The 19,103-nt window shown below is 51.4% G+C and overlaps 1 protein-coding gene and 1 pseudogene across 1 annotated transcript in view; one reads left to right on the forward strand and one right to left on the reverse strand.

The window, feature by feature from the left end:
* PPP6R2 (protein phosphatase 6 regulatory subunit 2) overlaps positions 1 to 15,787 on the reverse strand; it is a 39,578-nt gene extending 23,791 nt beyond the window's left edge. Inside the window, exons 1-4 of the mRNA XM_065888407.1 lie at positions 15,561 to 15,787; positions 7,702 to 7,888; positions 2,445 to 2,582; positions 1,181 to 1,246 (exon numbers count right to left, since the gene is read on the reverse strand). Of these exons, the coding sequence (XP_065744479.1) occupies positions 1,181 to 1,246; positions 2,445 to 2,582; positions 7,702 to 7,888; positions 15,561 to 15,787 (618 nt within the window). The remainder of the gene's footprint in view (positions 1 to 1,180; positions 1,247 to 2,444; positions 2,583 to 7,701; positions 7,889 to 15,560) is intronic.
* A 438-nt stretch (positions 15,788 to 16,225) lies between these two features.
* The window catches only part of LOC136130689 (ATP synthase subunit g, mitochondrial pseudogene), a 35,594-nt pseudogene continuing 32,716 nt past the window's right edge, over positions 16,226 to 19,103 (forward strand).

Below are 19,103 nucleotides of genomic sequence, written 5' to 3' on the forward strand. Positions count from 1 at the left end.
GGAAACCGAGCTGAAGGAAGTGCTTCGTGACTGTTTTAGGCAAGACTGAAAGCAGCCAGGTTGCCTCCGCGGCCTCCCAGCTGCCTCGAGGACTGGGAAAGGACCAGTCAGCTCACAGCGTTCACACTGGTGGAGGGGCATCTCCCTTCCCAGATCTGGAGCACAGACACCCTTGCCCGGCTGCCTGGCAAGGCCCGTGGGCCAAAAGAGCCCCAAACAGCACAGCCAGGCAGCAGCAAAGGCTCAGATATGAGTCAGGACCACCGCTCTCCAAAGTGCTAAGGAGGCCGTGCGTGAGCAGCTGTGTGCAGTTGTCACGTGGAGGAAAAGGCCTATTGGGATATTCCCCACACTCTCAACTGTGATACCGCAAGGAGCGGGCAGGGGCTGACAGGAGACCCACTGCCACCCCACACGCTCCCTCCGGAGCTCACGCCCCTGTAGACCCCATCTCCTCGAGCGCAGGCTAGAAGCGGCACTCACGGCAGCGGCACGCTGGCGAGGACTGTCACCTGTAGGTCAGGTGCCTGCCCCAGAGGACGCGGCAGCAGGCCGCGAGCTGCCCTGCGGAGAGGCCCGGGGGCATGGGGCCAAGGGCAGCCTCAGCCAGCAGCCCTCAGGAAGCTGAGTCCTGGCACTTCCCTGGCGGTCCAGTGGTTAAGACTCTGTGTTTCCAACGCAAGGGGTATGGGTAGGGGGCGTGGGTTCGATCCCTGGTCAAGGAACTAAAATCCCACATGCCACACAGCCAAGAAATAAAAATAAACAAATAAATAAATAAAATAAGGAACTGAGTCCTGCAGAGCCACCGGTGACCCTGGGGGCAGACCCTCCCCTCGTTGAGCCCTGAGGTGACCACAGTCTTGTGAGAGACCCTGGGCAGAGGATCTGTGACCCCTGGCCCATAAAAACTGAGATAAAAAATACTTATAAGCAACTAAGTTTTGGGGTCATCTGTTACTCAGCCATAGATAACATACAATTCTGTTCAGACTGTTTTTTTATAATATGTATGTATTATATTTTAGAAAAAAAAAGTCTGCAAGTCAGTGCTTGATTAAAGGAAGAGCATCTGAGGAAAGGAGTGACTTGCCCCCTCAGACAGCAGTGGAGAGCGCTCTCCGCCAGCCCTGAGCGAGGGGCGCCTGCTCAAAGGTGGGGTCCACGAGCCCATACTCACATCTTCATCCTGACTCGGGTGGATCAATTCCACGAGCCTCTGGATGAGCTTCTCTTCATTAAGCCACTGAAAGGGAAAAGGAGGCCTGTAAGTGACTCCGCTCACACCTGACGAAATGGAAGGAAAGTCCTTCAGTGCAACAGAAATCCACGCGCCAGGTTCTGGCACAGAGATACTTCACCCAACACGTGCGTCCACCCAGACCCTGAAAGCACAAGCAGTGGCCGAATTCTGGAGTGACCCAAAGACTGTAAAGGAGGGGATCCCCTTCCACATGCCCTAATGGTCCAGACTCTTAAACACACGTGAGCTCTGTTTTTAGGACGTCTCCGAAGCGGAGCCTGGAGCCACCCGCGCCGGTGGGGCTCTCCCAGCACACAGCCCAGCTGCTCCCTGCAGCGCCCGGGCCTTTCCAGGTCAGTCCGGCTCCTCTACGCACTTCCTTAGCCAAAAACAGGCTCAGTGTAGTCAGGGCAGGCTTCCCGCTAACGTTCAGCAACGGCTGAGCTCGTGTGGCTCTCACTGTGCCACATTGGCTGCTGTGATTAACTCCCAGTGGGAGGCCGCTCCATAACGAAGCGGGTTATGAGTCCGAGAGCGACAACTTTCACCTAATTCCAGGAGCTGGAAAACCGTCAAGAAGGACCAATGGTTTACTTATTCTATCTTAAGCTGCATTACAAACAACACCTGTCCAACAGCAGCAGACTCTGTCCGGCACTGATTTCCTGGGCTTCTTGGGGTTGAGCACCCTCCCCTTTTCTGGGAAAGCCCTCAGGGAGCTATGGGGAGCCCCTCTCGCTGTGAATACTGTCAGGACAGACACAGGTACATGCTCCAGGACAAACAACAGGCCAACTCTGGTCTTCGAAACTTCTCTGCATGGAATCCTCTTCGGCGACTGTTTCCTCTCGGGCACGTACTCGGGCACAGGGCCCAATGGAGACCTAGCAGCCCTGGGGGTGGGGCACAAGTGAGGAAGCCCACTTCTGCTCTCTGCTAATGAAGGGACTGAGGCAGGACAAGAGAAAAGGTGCAGATGCCAGACCCAGCCTCAAAGACAAGCCTTGACAAGAACCCCTGAGCGGTTCTCATCAGGAGGGGAAGGTCCTGCGGGGTGGAAAACTGGGGTGCTGGGCACTCCAGTGCTGCTTCACCAGCTCCAGCCTCCTCATACCAGGAGGCACTTACTCCACACTCGGAGAATGTGCAGAACCCGCACAGACGGGGAGGGGCTCCAGGGAGGAGGGGCCCACACACTCACATGCAGGACCTCCTGCCGGAGCCCGGCGGGCTCTACGCAGCTGGCCAGGCGCAGCAGCAGGTCCATGAGGGCCGAGGTGCCGATGTGCTTCAACAGCAGGCTGATGAACTTGTCCTTCTTCCTCAAGAACACAATCACCTGCAACCAGACAGCCCGAGAGGTGAGCGGGGCAGACCCTGAGCACCAGGAGATGCTGCCCCCAAGAACTGCCATGGGAAAGATTCATTTTCAACAACAGTGAGCAGAAATAATGGAAAGACGTGGAAAGAGTTGTAAGAAAGCCCCCTCCGCTGCCCCCCCAGCAATGACAGGCAGAGCCCAGAACACAGGCAAGTCCACGAGGCGGTGGGGGCCTGAGAGGACCCTGGGCTGGCGGAGTTTGCCACACGCCGAGACTGGGCACGAGTGCAGCCCCAGCACCCAAGTGAGATGGCACAGCAACCGCTCCGCATGCACCAGCTCAGGTCTTCCCAGCAGAAATGACCAGGGCAGAAAGAGCTGAGCCTGGGGTGGCCATCACTGACAGCTCCCGGACAGGGGACACAAACCCGGAAAGCTGACAGGCCCCACAGGTGGCTGAAGGGAAAGGACTGAGGTTTCAGAAAAGCAAGAGGCGGAGGGGTGCAGCTGGCTGGTGACCAGAGGTGACAAGACACGACGCAGCTGGCTGGCTGAGTGGGCAGTCACAGGGTGTGGTACCTGAGCGCAGAGGGACGGGAGAAGCCCAGGCAGAGGCCTTCTTGGACACGTGTTGGCAAGCTTGGCTCAGTTGGCCACAGAGACGAGGTGCCTGCGAGTCCAGGCCACTGCACAGACCCAGGACTCTACTGGGGGCAATGGGGACACAGAACAGGCAAGGGATCCCAACCATCCTCATGCCAGAATCCTCATGCCAGAAGTGAAGGGAAGGAGGCGAAGGAGGAGAAAGAGAGAGAAGAGAGGCAACAGGGGTGGGGGGGTTGGGGGAGTGGGGGGGCAGGGGCGGGGGTTCTTTGAAAAGCGTGATTAGAGAGAAAGACTGAAAACAGCAGAGAAGCCTCCAGGAAACATCCCTACACACCCTACAGATATAAACACCATTACAAGGGGTTATCCGGAACAAGTTTAGGCCAATATCTGTAAATTTGGAAAAATGAAAAATTCCTTTGAAAAACTCACGTAAACTGACAAGAAGAAAGAGAAAATCTGGAGTTCTAGAGTGTCAAAAGAAACAAAATCTCTAACTAAAGGCCTCCCCATACAGAAGACTCCAGGCTCTAAAGGCTTTACTAGTGAATTCTATCAAAAATTTAAAGAAAAATAACCCCAATCTTATGCAGGACTCCTCCAGGGAACATAAAATGAGAGAAGATGCCCCATATCATTGTATGAGGACATAAAACCTTGATTCCAAAACCTTGATGTGGGCACTTTAAGAAAAGGAAATTATATAAGGACCTACTGTATAGCACAGGGAACTCTACTCAATACTCTGTAATGGCCTATAAGGGAAAAGAATCTAAAGAAGAGTGGATATGTGTGTATGTATAATAGATTCACTTTGCTGTACACCTGAAACTAACACAACACTGTAAATCAATTATACCCCATTAAAAATTAAAAAACAAAAAAGAAAAGGAAAGGAAATTATAAGCCAATCTCACTGATGGCCACAGATACAAAAATTCTTAAAAAGAAAGCAATATGGGGCTTCCCTGGTGGCGCAGTGGTTGAGAGTCTGCCTGCCGATGCAGGGGACACGGGTTCGTGCCCAGGTCCAGGAAGTTCCCACACGCCGCGCAGCGGCTGGGCCTGTGAGCCATGGCCGCTGAGCCTGCGTGTCCGGAGCCTGTGCTCCACAACGGGAGAGGCCACAACAGTGAGAGGCCTGCATACTGCAAAAAAAATCCCCAAAAAACAAAACAAACAAACAAAATAAACTCCACAACAAACAACACAGTTAATTGTAAAACAGTGAAAGCTTTTCCTCAGAGGCAATAAATAAAACAGAGGCCCACTATCACCACTTCAATTCAACAATGTATTAAAGGTTCCAGACAATGCAACAAGGCAAGAAAAAGAGACTAAAAGTGTAAGATTTATAAAGGACAAAATAAAATTGTCATTAATCACAGATGGTATGATCTTATACATAGATTTAAAAAAAGAATATAAGGAATTCGCTGGCAGTCCAGTGGTTATGACTCCATGCTTCCATTGCAGGGGGCATGGGTTTGATCCTCGGTGGGGAACTAAGATCCCACATGCCGTGCGGCGTGGTCAAAAATAAAAATTAAAAAAAAAAAGTAAAAAGAATATAAATTATTAGAACAGCAGCTTTATTGATAATTTCCAAAAACTGGAATCAGCCCAGATGTCCTTCAACATGTGAATGGTTTAACAAACTGTGTTCCATCCACATCACGGAACACTACTCACACTGCAATAAAAGCGAATGTACTACTGATACATACAACAACTTGGATGACTCTTCAGGGATGTATGCTAGAAAAAAAAGCCATAAGGCTATATGTTATATGATTTCATTTAAATAACAGTTTGAAAAAACAAAATTTCTGAAATGAAACAGACTAGTGGTTGCCAGAGGTTAGGGATGGGTGAAGGGATAGAGGCCAGAGGAAGGTGGGAGTAGTTATAAAAGGGCAGCACAAAGGATCCTTCTGGTTTAAGAACCGTTCAGTATGTTGACTGACGGTGGAGACACGAACCTACACAAGTGATAAATCGTACTTAACTTAACACACGTGCACACACAAATGACTGCAAGTGAAATGTCAATGTCCTGGTTGCGATCTTCTGCTAGCATTTTACAAAATGGCACCACTGAAGGAAACCAGGCAAAGTGTACAAAAGGTAGCTTTACATTCTTTCATAAAACTGCACGCGAATCTAAAATTATCTCAATAAAATTTTTCAATAAAAAAGACACTGTTTAGAATAACATGAAAATATCAAGTACCTAAGGATAAACATAACGAGAACTATGTAAGACCTCTACCCAAAGAACTTGGTTACTGAGAGAAATTAAAGAAGCCCTAACTACTCAGCTTTTTGCTATAGCACAAAAGCTGCCATAGATAATATGTAAACAAACGGGAGCAGCTGTGTTTCAGTAAAGTTTCTTTTACAAAATAGGGGCGGGCTGGTTTTGGCCTGTGGGCCATAATTAGCCAACCCCAATCTATAGGAAATGCAAGCCTAATCAAAATTTCAGCAGGTTTTTCTGGGGAACAGGGGAGAATGTGGAAACTGACAAACTCACTCTAAAATTTGCTCATCCTAAAATAATGCAAAAGGCAAAGAATAGTAAAAACAACCTTGAAGAAAAACAAAGTGAGAGGACTAATTCTATCGAACATCAAAACTTACAAAGCTACAGTAATTAAATAGTGCTGTGTTCATAATTACAAACAGGACAGTAGAAAAGAAATGCATACACACGTGATTGCTTGATTTATGACAAGAGGGACACTGTGAAGCAACTGAGAAAGCACGGCCTTATCGATACAGTGCTGGGTCAACTGGACAATAACCATGCGGAAAACACTTCAGTCTGACACCATTTACAAGAATCAATTCCAGGTGGACTGTAGGTAGGACTATGAAGGTAAAACAATAAAGCTTCTAAAAGATAACACAGAAGAGTAGTAAGAGAATTATCTTTATGATTTCGAAGTCAGCAGAAGTTTCTTAACAAAACAACAACAACAAAAAAAACCAAACAAAAAGAGTTATGACTTGGACTATATGAAAATCAGGCTCTCTGCTCATTAAAAGATACCATTAAGAGAGTAAAAAACAAAACCAAACCCAGCAAGCAGAGTGGGAAAAGATGTTTGCAACGCAAAATCAACAAAGGGGGAATTCCCTGGCAGTCCAGTGGGTGGGACTCTTGGCTTTCACTACAGAGGGCGTGGGTTCAATACTGGGTCAGGGAACTAAGATCCGGCAAGCTACGTGGCAGGCCGCCCCCCACCCCCCCAAAAAAATCAACAAAGGACTTGTATCCACGAAATAGAATTCCTACAAATGAAAAAAGAAGAGACAGCCTGACAGAAAATGGGCAAGAGACTTCACACAAAAAGTATCTAAATGGCCAATTAATACATGAAAAGGTTCTCATCCTCACTAGTCACCAGGGAGATGCAAACTAAAAGCACAATGCTGTTATATACACCATCAGAAGAGATAAGATAAACCGACTGATAATATTAGTCAGGGCTGGAGAGGAAGTGGAAGAGCAGGAACTGTCATGCTCTGCTGCTGGGACTACAAACTGGCTCAACCACTCTCACTTCAGCCATTCAAGCTGACCACACGTACATCCTAGTTATGACCACGTGGCTCAATGTCTGGAGAAAAGGAAGTCCTTATATTTTAGAGATACACGCTGAAATATTGACAAAAGAAATGACATGCCATCTGGGGTTTGTTTTGAAATAGTGCCTGGGGGATGGCGAGCAGGGATAAAGGTGAAAGAAGACTGACAAGGCCGCCTCCTGAAACAGGTAACAGGCACAGGCGCCAGCAAACCTCATGGCCCTTCTGTGCCATCTACGGTGTGCAGTGCTGAAGCACGCCAGGGCAGATGCAAGGCCGGAGCAACCGTGGAGCAAATGTGGCCTCCAGGAGGCCCACGCTCCAGCTGAATGAAACGAGTTCACTCCCTGCTTTACAGAAAAATATTACTAGGCGATTCCCTTTTTTTCTTTTTTTGGCTGCACCACGCGGCTTGTGGGATCTTAGTTCCCCAACCAGGGATCAAACCCATACCTCCTGCAGTGGAAGCACGAAATACTAACCGCTGGATGGCCAGGGAAGTCCTAGGCATTTCCTTTAATTTGCTTTGAAACAATAAGTGCCCTAGACATACAGGTACCCGCCACCCACACAGATGCAGCAGCAGACACCCTAATGTCCTGCCATGATGCAGGTATGTCCTGGATCTCTCACCCATGAATGGTCAGTGACAGGACAAGCTGGCCTAGTTTGGGGCCCTGCGCAGCTCCCAGGGGTGGCAGAGGTGCTGCTTATTTCAGAGCCGGCCAGAGGAAGTCTCTCTTGGGAAGCCACTTTCTTAATCAAATCCCAGCTCCCACAGCAGCAGCCCACACAGCTCCACGTGTGTCCCACAGAACAGTCAGAAGCCTGCCCCCCACAGCCTGATGCACAGGTCACACAGCAGTGGCTGAGGGCAAGATGGGACGACGTCAGCCACGCCTCCCTCCCACATCTCGCGGGCTTGGCAGATGAGTACCTGTTCAGTTCTTCTCGCGATGAGACTGCCAATGGTCTTGCTGAAAAAACTGGCGAGGAGAGGATTGAGAGGCGGCTCACGGTTCAAGAAGTCGTAAAGAAGGTTGAGCAAAGTCTCGTCCCCTCCCAGCCTGTCACTGATCTGCGGCACGTCGCACGTCAGCAGCTCACAGGCTGTGTTTGGGTACCTGAAGGGGCACAGTGCAAGCAACTGGAGGTGAATGAGACTTCCCCACTGCTCAGGAAGCTACTTGAATGATCTGCCTCTTAGGAAGCAGATCCACAGGCAGAAACCAAACATGGCTAGACCCTGGGACAGAATAAAAATGTGATTATTCTGTGACCAACCAGCATTTTTGACTACTAGAACCTCAATGTTTTTATCATACCTTTTTCTGGCTCCTCATACCCTAAACTCTGACATCCCACATTTTCTGACTCTATTTCCATTCTCTACGGAACCTTTCCTAATCTTTTGCCTTCTCCTCTGCCCTCCTACTCACCTGCCATGTCTCTCACCTCCATCAGGTTCGTCCTCCCCGCTCCAAGCCTTTCCTGACCCCACATGTCAACAAGCACAGATCTAGCTTGTTCCCACACTGAAGAGATGCCTCGTCAGCAGTTTACAGTGCAGTGCCAGTTCTGAAGTGCTCTGCAGGCCAATTATTATTAAGATATACCAATATATGTAAACTATGTACTATTCATTTGATAAAAATGATCAGACAGGGGCTTCCCTGGTGGCGCAGTGGTTAAGAATACACCTGCCAATGCAGGGGACACTGGTTCGAGCCCTGGTCCGGGAAGATCCCACATGCCGCAGAGCAACTAAGCCCGTGCGCCACAACTACTGAGCCTGCGCTCTAGAGCCCACGTGCCACAACTACTGAAGCCCACGCACCTAGAGCCCGTGCTCGGCAACAAGAGAAGCCACCGCAATGAGAAGCCCACGCACCGCAACAAAGAGTAGTCCCCGCTCGCCACAACTGAAAGAAAGCCCACGCGCAGCAACTAAGACCCAATGCAGCCAAAAATAATAAATAAATAAATTTATTTATTTAAAAAAAAAAAAAGATCAGACACAAAATAATCCTGATCCCATTACGTGTAATCCCATACCACTATGCTCCCTGCCTGACCCTCTGACAGACATGGGGTCACTGCTGTGGTCCTGGGACAGGCCTACCCAATGTCCTGCTGCATCCAGGACAGAGCCCACCATAGCAGTGCAGTGACAATGCCTGGTGCCACACTCAGCACATCGGGGAACACAGGTGAGGGCGCCCAGGGCCAGAGCAGGCAGGAACCTAGCGGGAGCATCCTGTGGGGCTGACTGCCCTGGAGCACACCTGGCACCAAGCTACACGGGACATGCTGTGCAGCCTCAGGCACCTTACCTAACGTTTCTGTGTCTAGGCTGCTTTCTCTGAACATGGAGGTCTGAGTGTCCGCCTTCCCCACAAGGCTGCATATAAAGCAGAGCAGCAGCGTCTGGCGCACAGTAAGCCCGGGGTCAAGGTCAGCCACTGTGACCCTACGGCTCCTGGTAGCCACCCACACGGCCCCAGCAAGGGCCTAACCCCAGGTGGTCACTGCGGTCAGCTAGGGCCTGGCGGCCGGCCCAGCGTGGAGGGCAGGGGACAGGATCTCAGCCTGGCTGTGGGGTGGGTGCTCCCCGTCACCCAGAGAAGAGGGCCTTCTGAAGCCAAGCAGGCAGCCGGGTATGAGCGAACGCCCGATCCACACAGAGGGGCCCAGACGAGGTGTGGCCAGCGCCCAGCTCATGCGGTCGAGGCGAGGATGAGATGGGGCAGCTCCGTACCGTGGACGTGGCCCACAGTGACCAGCACAGCAGACAGTGCAGGGCCGCCAGGGGCAGAGGCCAGAGAGCCTGCTCGGAGCGCAGCACCCAAGGCCGGCAGGAGGTCCCACAGGACACGGGCGGAGAGGTGCCCACCAGACTCCAAACAACAAGACAAGACTCACCAAGCAACAAGGGAGAAGCGTGCCCCAGAGAAAGGCACAGAAGCTTTTCCAGAGCACACGGAAAGGCTCCCATCCAGCCTCTGCGTGTGCGCACGTGTGTGGCGAGCTGAGCCACAAGGTGCTGCGGTACTTAGACAAGGTTGCATCTGGGTGGAGGGACTGAGATCTCCATCAGTATTTTACAATTATTCTTCAGAAAAACAGGTACTGCTCTAATAATTTATGCAGGAAATAGCCATTCCAGTTAAACACGGCAGACGGAACATAGAGGTTTGTGGCCATAATGCAAAGAAGAAAAGACAAGAGAGGCAGAAACTCCGCGGAATGAACCTAGAGGGTGGGCGGCCAGGGAAGCAGGCCAGGCGCATGAGGCAGGTCTGTGTCTCAGGGTCCTGGGGGAGGAGGGTGGGCAACCAGACACACAGCTCAAGAAACCCAGAAGGATCCTGTGGAGCCCTCCAGGGCACGAAAGCCTTTCTGTGTCCACTATTTCTTGTTGGTAGGAAATAGGCTTCATTCAGCCTCCCTGACATTCCGCACATTCCAAAGGGCAGGTTCAAACGGTTACTAATCAGGGAAGGGAGGGGCTGAAGAAACAAGGGAGGGGCAGCCAAGAACCAATGGTACAGGTCCTGGTTCCTCCTCGAGGGATACATATAACAGTATCTGTGAGCCCCTCAGCAGAACCAAGGCCTCCATCCAGGAGGACAGTAACTTCAGGTTGAGCCCAAGATCCCTGGAGCATCTGCTCTGTTACCTGGCTGCCAGCCAACGAGAAGACAGCCACATACTCCGCAGCCCTCACCCCAAATTTTCCCTATAAAACTTCTCCCCTGAAATCGGGGAGTTTGGGGTGTTTCTTGTTTTTTGGTTTTTTTTGCGGTACGCGGGCCTCTCACTGTTGTGGCCTCTCCCGTTGCGGAGCACAGGCTCCGGACGCGCAGGCTCAGCGGCCATGGCTCACGGGCCCAGCCGCTCCGCGGCATGTGGGATTTCCCGGACCGGGACACGAACCCGTGTCCCCTGCATCGGCAGGCGGACTCTCAACCACTGCGCCACCAGGGAAGCCCAAGTTTGGGGGTTTTGAGCATGAACCACCCATTCTCCCTGCAGGTCCCTGCAATAAAAAAACCTTTCTGTGCTCCAAACTCTGACGTTTCGGTTTGTTTGGCCTCACTGTGCTTTGGGCACACACACTTGCGTTCTGTAGCACTCAGAGAGGCCTGGATGGAGACAGCGTCCACCAGGCAGGTGGAGGGTCAGTGCAGTGAGACTCCCAGCCCCTCCTCCTTGTTTTGTTTGCTTAGTTTTATACTTATTTACTACTAATTTCTCCCAAACTCTTTGACTATAAAACTCTCCTGGATTATTGGTCCTGCTTCTGAGATTCCCCTATCTTAACCCAGGGGATAAAGTTACATTACTGGGAAATTCCAGAGCAACAGGATTAGAAAAGGCCCTAAAATGCCCCTAAGGAAAGCTGCAGACTGTGGCATCAGACTTGTCAGCAGCAGGGCTGGAACTAGGACCTAGAAGGTGTGAACGAAAAATGCTGCTGCCCTGTCAGTAAACAGAGGGTGCTGCAGCCATCAAGCCACTAGAGCCTCCCCAGCCGCCCTGCCCCGTGAGCCCTGAGAGAACTCGGGAGAGAGAAAAGCGGCTCAGCCACGGCAGCCACCCTCAAGGATGGGAAAAGCACAGGATCCTGGCCCTAGACAGCTGAGGTGCAGATCAAAGGAATGATTTCAGTGAGCCCAGACTCCTTTTTTTTTCTTCTTATTTTGGCTGCGTTGGGTCTTCGTTGCTGTGCACAGGCTTTCTCTAGTTGCGGCGAGCAGGGGCTACTCTTCGTTGCGGAGCACGGGCTTCTCATTGTGGTGGCTTCTCTTGTTGCGGAGCATGGGCTCTAGGCGTGCAGGCTCAGTAGTTGTGGCACACGGGCTTAGCTGCTTCGCGGCATGTGGGATCTTCCCGGACCAGGGCTCAAACCAGTGTCCCCTGCATTGGCAGGCGGATTCCTAACCACTGCACCACCAACCAGGGAAGTCTCGAGCCCAGACTCTTGCATCTTTCCATACACAGGAAAGTGCTAAATTAACTTAAGATGTCTGGTTTTCTTTAATGAACAGTAAGCTTTTGAAGTCCCGACTACCTGGTCTTTGTTGCAAAAACTCCTATATATCCTGGCCCCTCCCTCACTCTTCAGAGCTGTCCCTCAGAGCAATCTGAGAGTCCTGTCTCCAGGGCTTGAAGCCTTAGAAATTCCGCCAAATAAAACATAATTCTCAGCTTTTAGGCTGTGCGTTTTTGTTTTTTTTTTCAGTTGACGAAGACACCTATGGAGTCTTCAAAATTTCAGGAGACGCATGTCCAGTCTGGACTGGAAACCAGAGGGAGCTTAGAGCCAGCAGGAAGGAGAACGATGCACTCAGGCTGCGCCCCAACCTTGCCACCCACGCAGACCTCCTCAGGAAGCTGCCAGAGAATAGAATTTGCCAGGGGAAGGAGACAAAAAAGAGGAAGACGAAATCCTGGAGCACGGAAGGTGGACTCAGGAATTATCAGAGGGAGGATGGGAGAGTCCAGGAACCGTAACGGCGGGGATTCATTCCCTCTCCCCCGCTTCACGCCTCCCTCTGGGCCCTGCCCTGCTGCTCCCCAGGGGCTCAGCTCAGCTGGGCAACTGGGCTCAGCCGTCCTCTCTGCTCTGCCCCTTAGTGTGGCAGGCAGGGTTATTTGGTGGGGGTGGGGGTGGGGTCCTTCCTGGGGTCCTGCCCTGACCCAGCCCTGCTTCCCGCTGGGTGAGCAGTTCTAACTCTGATTTGGAAAGAGGAAGCCCTCCACTCAGAGCTAAAACAACATTCCCCCCCCCCACACCACCAGCATGAGGAGCAGAAGTGGTAACTTGGAGTCCATCTGCTGGCTTTTCTGTCTTATTTCTCAAATAGTCCAGAACTCTGCAAAGTGCACAGAAATCTCAAGAAAGAGGCCAGAAGCATCCTCAGGGCTCTCAGGCTGGACCAGGTGGCCAGCTCCCGGCCCAGGGCTGCTCCACAGAGGTCTCACCTGCATGGAGCAGCTTCTGGCTTTAGCAGAACAACTAACCACTCAGGGCAGCTCCTCCGGACCCGTGTGGCTCGGGCACACTCCCTGCTCTCGGGAAGGGTCTCTCCGTAACCAGCCTGCAGCCACGAGGGTGAAGCCACAGCAGCTGGGCTGCAGAGGCACAAAGGCGGCTGGAGGAGGTGCTGCCGCCCTGCCCAGGTGGCCTGGGGCGGCCATCTAGAGGCAGAGCAGCGCAGGCACTGGCTCCACGCTCTCCGCTGTGTCACCTGCTGCTGCCACACGCTCCGAGGGCCGAGCTGAGCAGCTCGACGGAGACCTACGGCTCAAAGCCTGAAACAGGGCCTATCTGTATCTTTCGCATCTTTAAAAAAATGATCTTGACTCCACTTCGTCCTTCAGCTACTACCTCATCCATCTACCCAGCCTATTCCTCTTCTCAAAAAGGACGTTTTGATTTAATTTTAATTAAAAGCAAATAAATTTTTAATAAAAGCAAGTTAATTTTAAAATTACCTTTTATTTTATTTATTTATTTTTTTTTTTTTTTGCGGTACGCGGGCCTCTCACTGCTGTGGCCCCTCCCGTTGCGGAGCACAGGCTCCAGACGTGCAAGCTCAGCGGCCATGGCTCACGGGCCCAGCCGCTCCGCGGCATGTGGGATCCTCCCGGACTGGGGCACGAACCCGTGTCCCCTGCATCGGCAGGCAGACTCTCAACCACTGTGCCACCAGGGAAGCCCTAAAATTACTTTTTAAATTAAAGGCTTTTTACTTTTTTTAACAGGTGATATGGGGACTTCCCTGGTGGCCCAGTGGTTAAGACTCCACGCTCCCAATGCAGGGGGCCTGGGTTCAATCCCTGGTCAGGGAACTAGATCCTGTCTGCCACAACTAAGGCTCAGAGCAGCCACGTAAATAAATAAATATTAAAAAAACAAAACAAAAACCAAAAACAGGTGATACGCACAAATGCTTTTAAGACTCTGTATGACAGGGCTCGTGAGGAAGGGCAGCCCCCTCCTTTCCCACTCCGACATCCCACTCCTGAGACAGTCACCACAGTCTCCTGGCATTTTCTGTATTACTGACATCCATGTTACCAAATAAAATACAAGTACACTTCTTCATCTAGCAATATTAGGTATTACAAATTGACCTCCTATGGTGGAAGGTGAAGATGTAGCTCACACACCTCACGCCACCCTGCCCTGCCACCCCACTGCCCTTTCCCCCTCTCTCTATAAAATTATACCACAATTTTTAGTTAAATCCATGTCCAGTGTGGCCCTCTGTATGAACATGCAAACACTGTTCTATTTGCTTACTTACATGCATCCTTCCCTCAGAGTTAAAGGTTTTCTCACTGCCTTGTTTGCTTTGTTTGTACTCACCCACTGACTGCTAACCTCTCCCAAACTCTGACTATAAAGCTCTCCTGGCTCACTGATGCCACACTGGGACCCCTCTACCCAGAACCACAACATGCTGCCCCAGCCCTTCTCCCCGTCACACTGTCGCCAACACCCTCCAGACAGGGAGACCCTCGACGGGTCAGCAACAGGACACATTTGGGAGTGAGAGAGTGAAAGGAATGGGGCCCACTAATGGTGATGCTGAGATAAGAGGCGCTGACCAGGCACATCTCAGGGACGATGGCCTCTGATCTATCACAGGTGATCACCATGGCCCCAATCCCCTGGCTCCCCAACAAGCAAGCCCCCGCCTCTTTGCAGAGCTCTCCTCTTCCAGCGCCGGCTGCCTCTCTGTCAGAGGGGCGCGGTGGACCACCACAACTGCAGCACTACTCCCCATCACCCCGTCCTTCTTTACTTGCCTCCTAAGTCATCAAAGACTTTCTGTAAAAAGTAAAGGGCCAGAGAGTCAATATTTTAGAACGTCTATGTTGTCACGGCCAACGGGTCACGGATGTGTCCAACAAGACTTTACAGTGAAAATGACAGACAAGGAAATGTGAATTTTGTCATTTTCATGTGATATTATTATTTTTCTATTTTTTCCATTTAAAAATGTAAAACCATTCTCAGCTTGCAGGCCTCACAAAAACAGAATCTGACCTCAGGCCGTAGTTTCCCAACTAAGACTTTACCACCACACGCCGACTCCCTGTGGGACACGTGAGCAGCTGAGGGCACCCTGTCTGCCCTGAATCCCTCTGCATCACTAGCCCCAGCTCCCCCGCTTCCCAGAGCCTGCTCGGGCCCAGAGAGGCACCCTCAGAGCCAGAGGCCGGCTCTGCTGTCCTTCCTGTCACCTGAGGCCCCACCCATTCACACTCTGTCCTCACTCCAACCCTTGTCCTAAGTCCTTGCCCTGTGCCTTTTGTTGTCCCCTAACAACCCAGCCGACTATTGAATGGAACATTTTAGGAAAAACTCTGAGAACGGTCAGGATCACTAATGACACAAAATATGTCCTCCAGGCCCAAGACCCCACGGTCGAACAGTCAGATGCCGCCTGTCTCTGGGGACTGGCTGTTTCACCAGTCAGGCCAAGGCTGCACCCATCGGCCTGTCGGAGCTCAGCCTTTCCTCAGCACATATTCACCCAAAACACTCCAACACGGTGCAGCTCGCTGTAATCCAGAGCGAGGAATCACACGCAGGAGATCCCCAAATCTTCACCATCACAGGAGCAAAGCCCACCGGAGGGGCCTTCCCGCATGTCAGGCGGGGCAAACGTTTACGGTCAGCCACACTGTCAGAAAGCCCGGCTCTGACCGTCCTCAAGCCCTGCCCGCTGCCACCCTGCACGCTGCCCAGCGCCAGGCACCCAGCGCCGCGGTACGTACTTGAAGCGGACCTTCTCTTCCACGCCCAGGGCCGGGTCCTGTGTGACGAGGCTCACCAGCTCCTCCATGCTCTGCTGCCTGCACAGGAAGTCCAGCAGCTTCCGGTTCTGGGCCTTGCACTCCTGCAAGATGTCATCTTCATCCATTAACTCTCGCAGCGTCACGTCCTCCTTATCCAGCAGCTTGTCGACGTGGGACGTGGTGCTCAAGTCAAACTTCCAGAACATGGTGACGGCCACAGAGCTGCGAGCAGACAAGAGGGTCACTGCCACCAGGTGCGAACCCGCCTCAGCAACCCCCGCACCCAGGTCCCGAAGTCCACCCACAACGGGGCCCGGGCTGCACTCCCCCATGTACGGCAGGACAACTCAGCTTCCTGTCCTCCCGTGGGGGCCCCCGGGGCTCCCGCCACTAGCCCCTGGGCTCTGAGGCCAACACATGCCGGTCGCCCACATGTCCGACGGGGGATGCCCCTCCACCCAAACAGCGAGACTCACAACCCTCCTCCCCAGCGTCCAGCCCCTCCTCAGTGAACACTGGGCACCTCTCCCCAGACGTCTCCGTACCATATATATTTTTAATTTTCTGTATATTATGTTTTGACATCTTTAAAAAACTTTCTGATTGAGGAGACACTGCCCCTCCTGGGCGGCCAACTCCTAGAGATGGCAAAGGGCTCTCAGGAGTACTCCTGTGACCTGCAGGCTGACCCCCCGGAGCCCTCCTCCTCTGTGGGCCCACACACACCCAGAGGACTATGTTCCACTGCCTTCATTACCCCAGGGCCAGGGACCAGGCAACCAGGAGCCACCCATATAGCTTAGAGCCCGCTGAGATCATCCAAGCAAGCTGACCCGAGGCTGTTCACCCTGTCCAGCCTTGCCTTTGGAGCGGAAAGCCCAATAAAAGCTGCAGCCTCGGCTCTGCCCTGGCTCCTCCCCCTTCTGCCTCCAGCCCCCCTCGGGCTTCCTGCACATGGCCTTCGTGCGGTCAGTGCCTCCGGCCTCCAGGACCCGGGAGTGTAACAAGCTCTGCCTCCCCGTCCCTCCTGCGCCTCCTCTTGTGGCCGCACCCGCCTGGCCATCCCTTACAGGACACAGAGCAGCTCCCAGCACAAACCTCAACAAGCCACGCTCAGGACAGCTCCCTCTGCTCGCCCCTCTGCCCCTCTGCCATCCCCACCTACTCGGCCCCTCGTCTCCTTGCATCACCTTGCTGAGTAAGCCAGGGCTGTCCCTGAGGCCCCCACCTCCCTCACACGCACACACTGAGTCCTAGGTCCTGTCACTCCACCTAAGGACTCTCGATCCACCCACCCCTTCCCCTGCACCCCACATCACCCTCTGCGGGCTCCTGCTGCCTTTGCCTGGACTCTACAAGGCCTGAAGCACTCAGTGAGTCTCATACGTCAGTCTGTGGGCCTAGGTTGGTTTGCAACAAAGTTTTCGCTGTTGGATACAAAATGAAAAACATAAAGCCTGCATCTTCAACAAAGTTACACCTGTATCTTGAGATTACCTTTTCAATGTTACACAGATCACTACGTGCAAAACCATGGTGATAGTAGATGGGACTCACCTAATAGTTTTATTTAGAAGAGAAAAGGACTTTTCACGTGACGTGAGCCCCAGTGTGTCTGTGCATGAAGCCCAGCTGCCCAGGAGTCCCGGACACAGGCCCCTCAGCTGTCCAGCCACACCCTCCACAGCCTCTTGTCTTTGCTGCGCCACACTCACTTTCCCAAAACACAGACACACGTCTTCACGTCCCTCTCACGGTGGTTTAAAGCCTGTGCTAGTCCCAAATGCCCACTGCTCACCAGGCCGCCTCTCCCAACGTGCCTCCAGGTCCTCCGGGCACTTCCTGCTGCCTCCCCGACCCCAGGGATGCCGTGTCTCTCTTCTCACACACACCGCACTCCCTGCCTTGCCCTTCTGCACACACTCCTGTGCTCAGTCCCTTCACTGACAAAATCCCACCTGCTCCACCAGACTCAGAGGTGGGGCCGCTTGGACTTGCAGCACAAGGGACTCCACAAGCTGACCTGTACTCAGTTTCCATCTAGGTCCTAATATCTTCCTTATTTCTCCCTTGAGGAGTGCAGATCGGTATTTGCCAGTGTTAGTTACAGACTCTGGGGGACCAGAAATAATGATTACTAGATGTACCTTCAGGAAAAGATGGATGTCCCCACACACACATCAGGTGCCCTCTCTCCTAAGGCCCTACAGAATGACTCATGTGCTTGGATAACATACAATCCAGGGAAAGAGAGGAACCAGAAGGAGGACCCCCACCTAGCCAAGGCTTTGTTTCCAAACAAGGACTTGCCAGACATGGCAGCTAGAGGTGGCTCCTATGCGCCCTGTTTTCAGCGAGAGTGGGTGAGTGTCTTGAAGTGAATATAGGGTATCTTGAAGTCTGCCTTGTCTGACACTATTACAGCATACCATTCTTGTGGTTTACATTTGCTATATCCTTTAACATCCTTTTACTGTCAAACTATTTGTATTTATATATACATATATATATATATATATATATATATATAAAATTTTCATTTATATATATTTTTTTTTTACGGTACGCGGGCCTCCCACTGTTGTGGCCTCTCCTGTTGTGGAGCGCAGGCTCCGGACGCGCAGGCCCAGCGGCCATGGCTCACGGGCCCAGCCGCTCCGCGGCATGTGGGATCTTCCCGGACCGGGGCATGAACCCGTGTCCCCTGCATCGGCAGGCAGACTCTCAACCACTGCGCCACCAGGGAAGCCCCCTGTATTTTTATATTTAAAGTGGTAGGATGAATCGGGAGATTGGGACTGACACGTATACACTGATGCATATAATGTGGATGACTAGTAAGAACCTGCTGCATAAAAAAATAAATAAAATTCAATTTAAAAAGAAGTATGATCCTCAAAAGAGTCACATAATTCTAAAAAAGACTTGAGACAATATTTTATAAAATATTTAATTTTACTCATATGCTTTGTTAATTCATTGAAAAGCACATATTTAGCACCTATTATAAGCCAGAACTGCATTATATATAGGGGTTATAACAGTGAAAATTCAGCCTACTAGGGGAGTTTCGTAATGATTATATAATCACGCAAATATATAATCAGTTATAGAATATTTAAAATTTTAGGTACAACAGGTATAGAGAGCTATGTAAATATACGATACAGGGGCAGAACTCAATGACTAACTGGATGTGGGAGAAAAAAGGTCAAGGATTAATTCTGGTTCTTGACTGCATACATAGCTGGAGACGTTCACAGATATAGAAATCTTAAAAGATCATTGCATTGCACAATTTCACAAGGCATCATTCACATGTTTGCAGTGAAAATCATTAACTTCTTTGACTTTGTACACAAGCTTGATATTCATTTGAAAGATCTAAGAAAATATGGCATGTAGGCAATTGGATGTATGCACGGTAAACTCAGGGAAACAGTTTGAGGTGGAGAAATAAATGAAGCCACAGAGAATAAATGAAGCCATGAGACTGTAGAGAAAAGATATAGGATGAGAAGA

Source organism: Phocoena phocoena, chromosome 11, assembly GCF_963924675.1.
Source record: "Phocoena phocoena chromosome 11, mPhoPho1.1, whole genome shotgun sequence".
Lineage (NCBI taxonomy): Eukaryota > Metazoa > Chordata > Mammalia > Artiodactyla > Phocoenidae > Phocoena > Phocoena phocoena.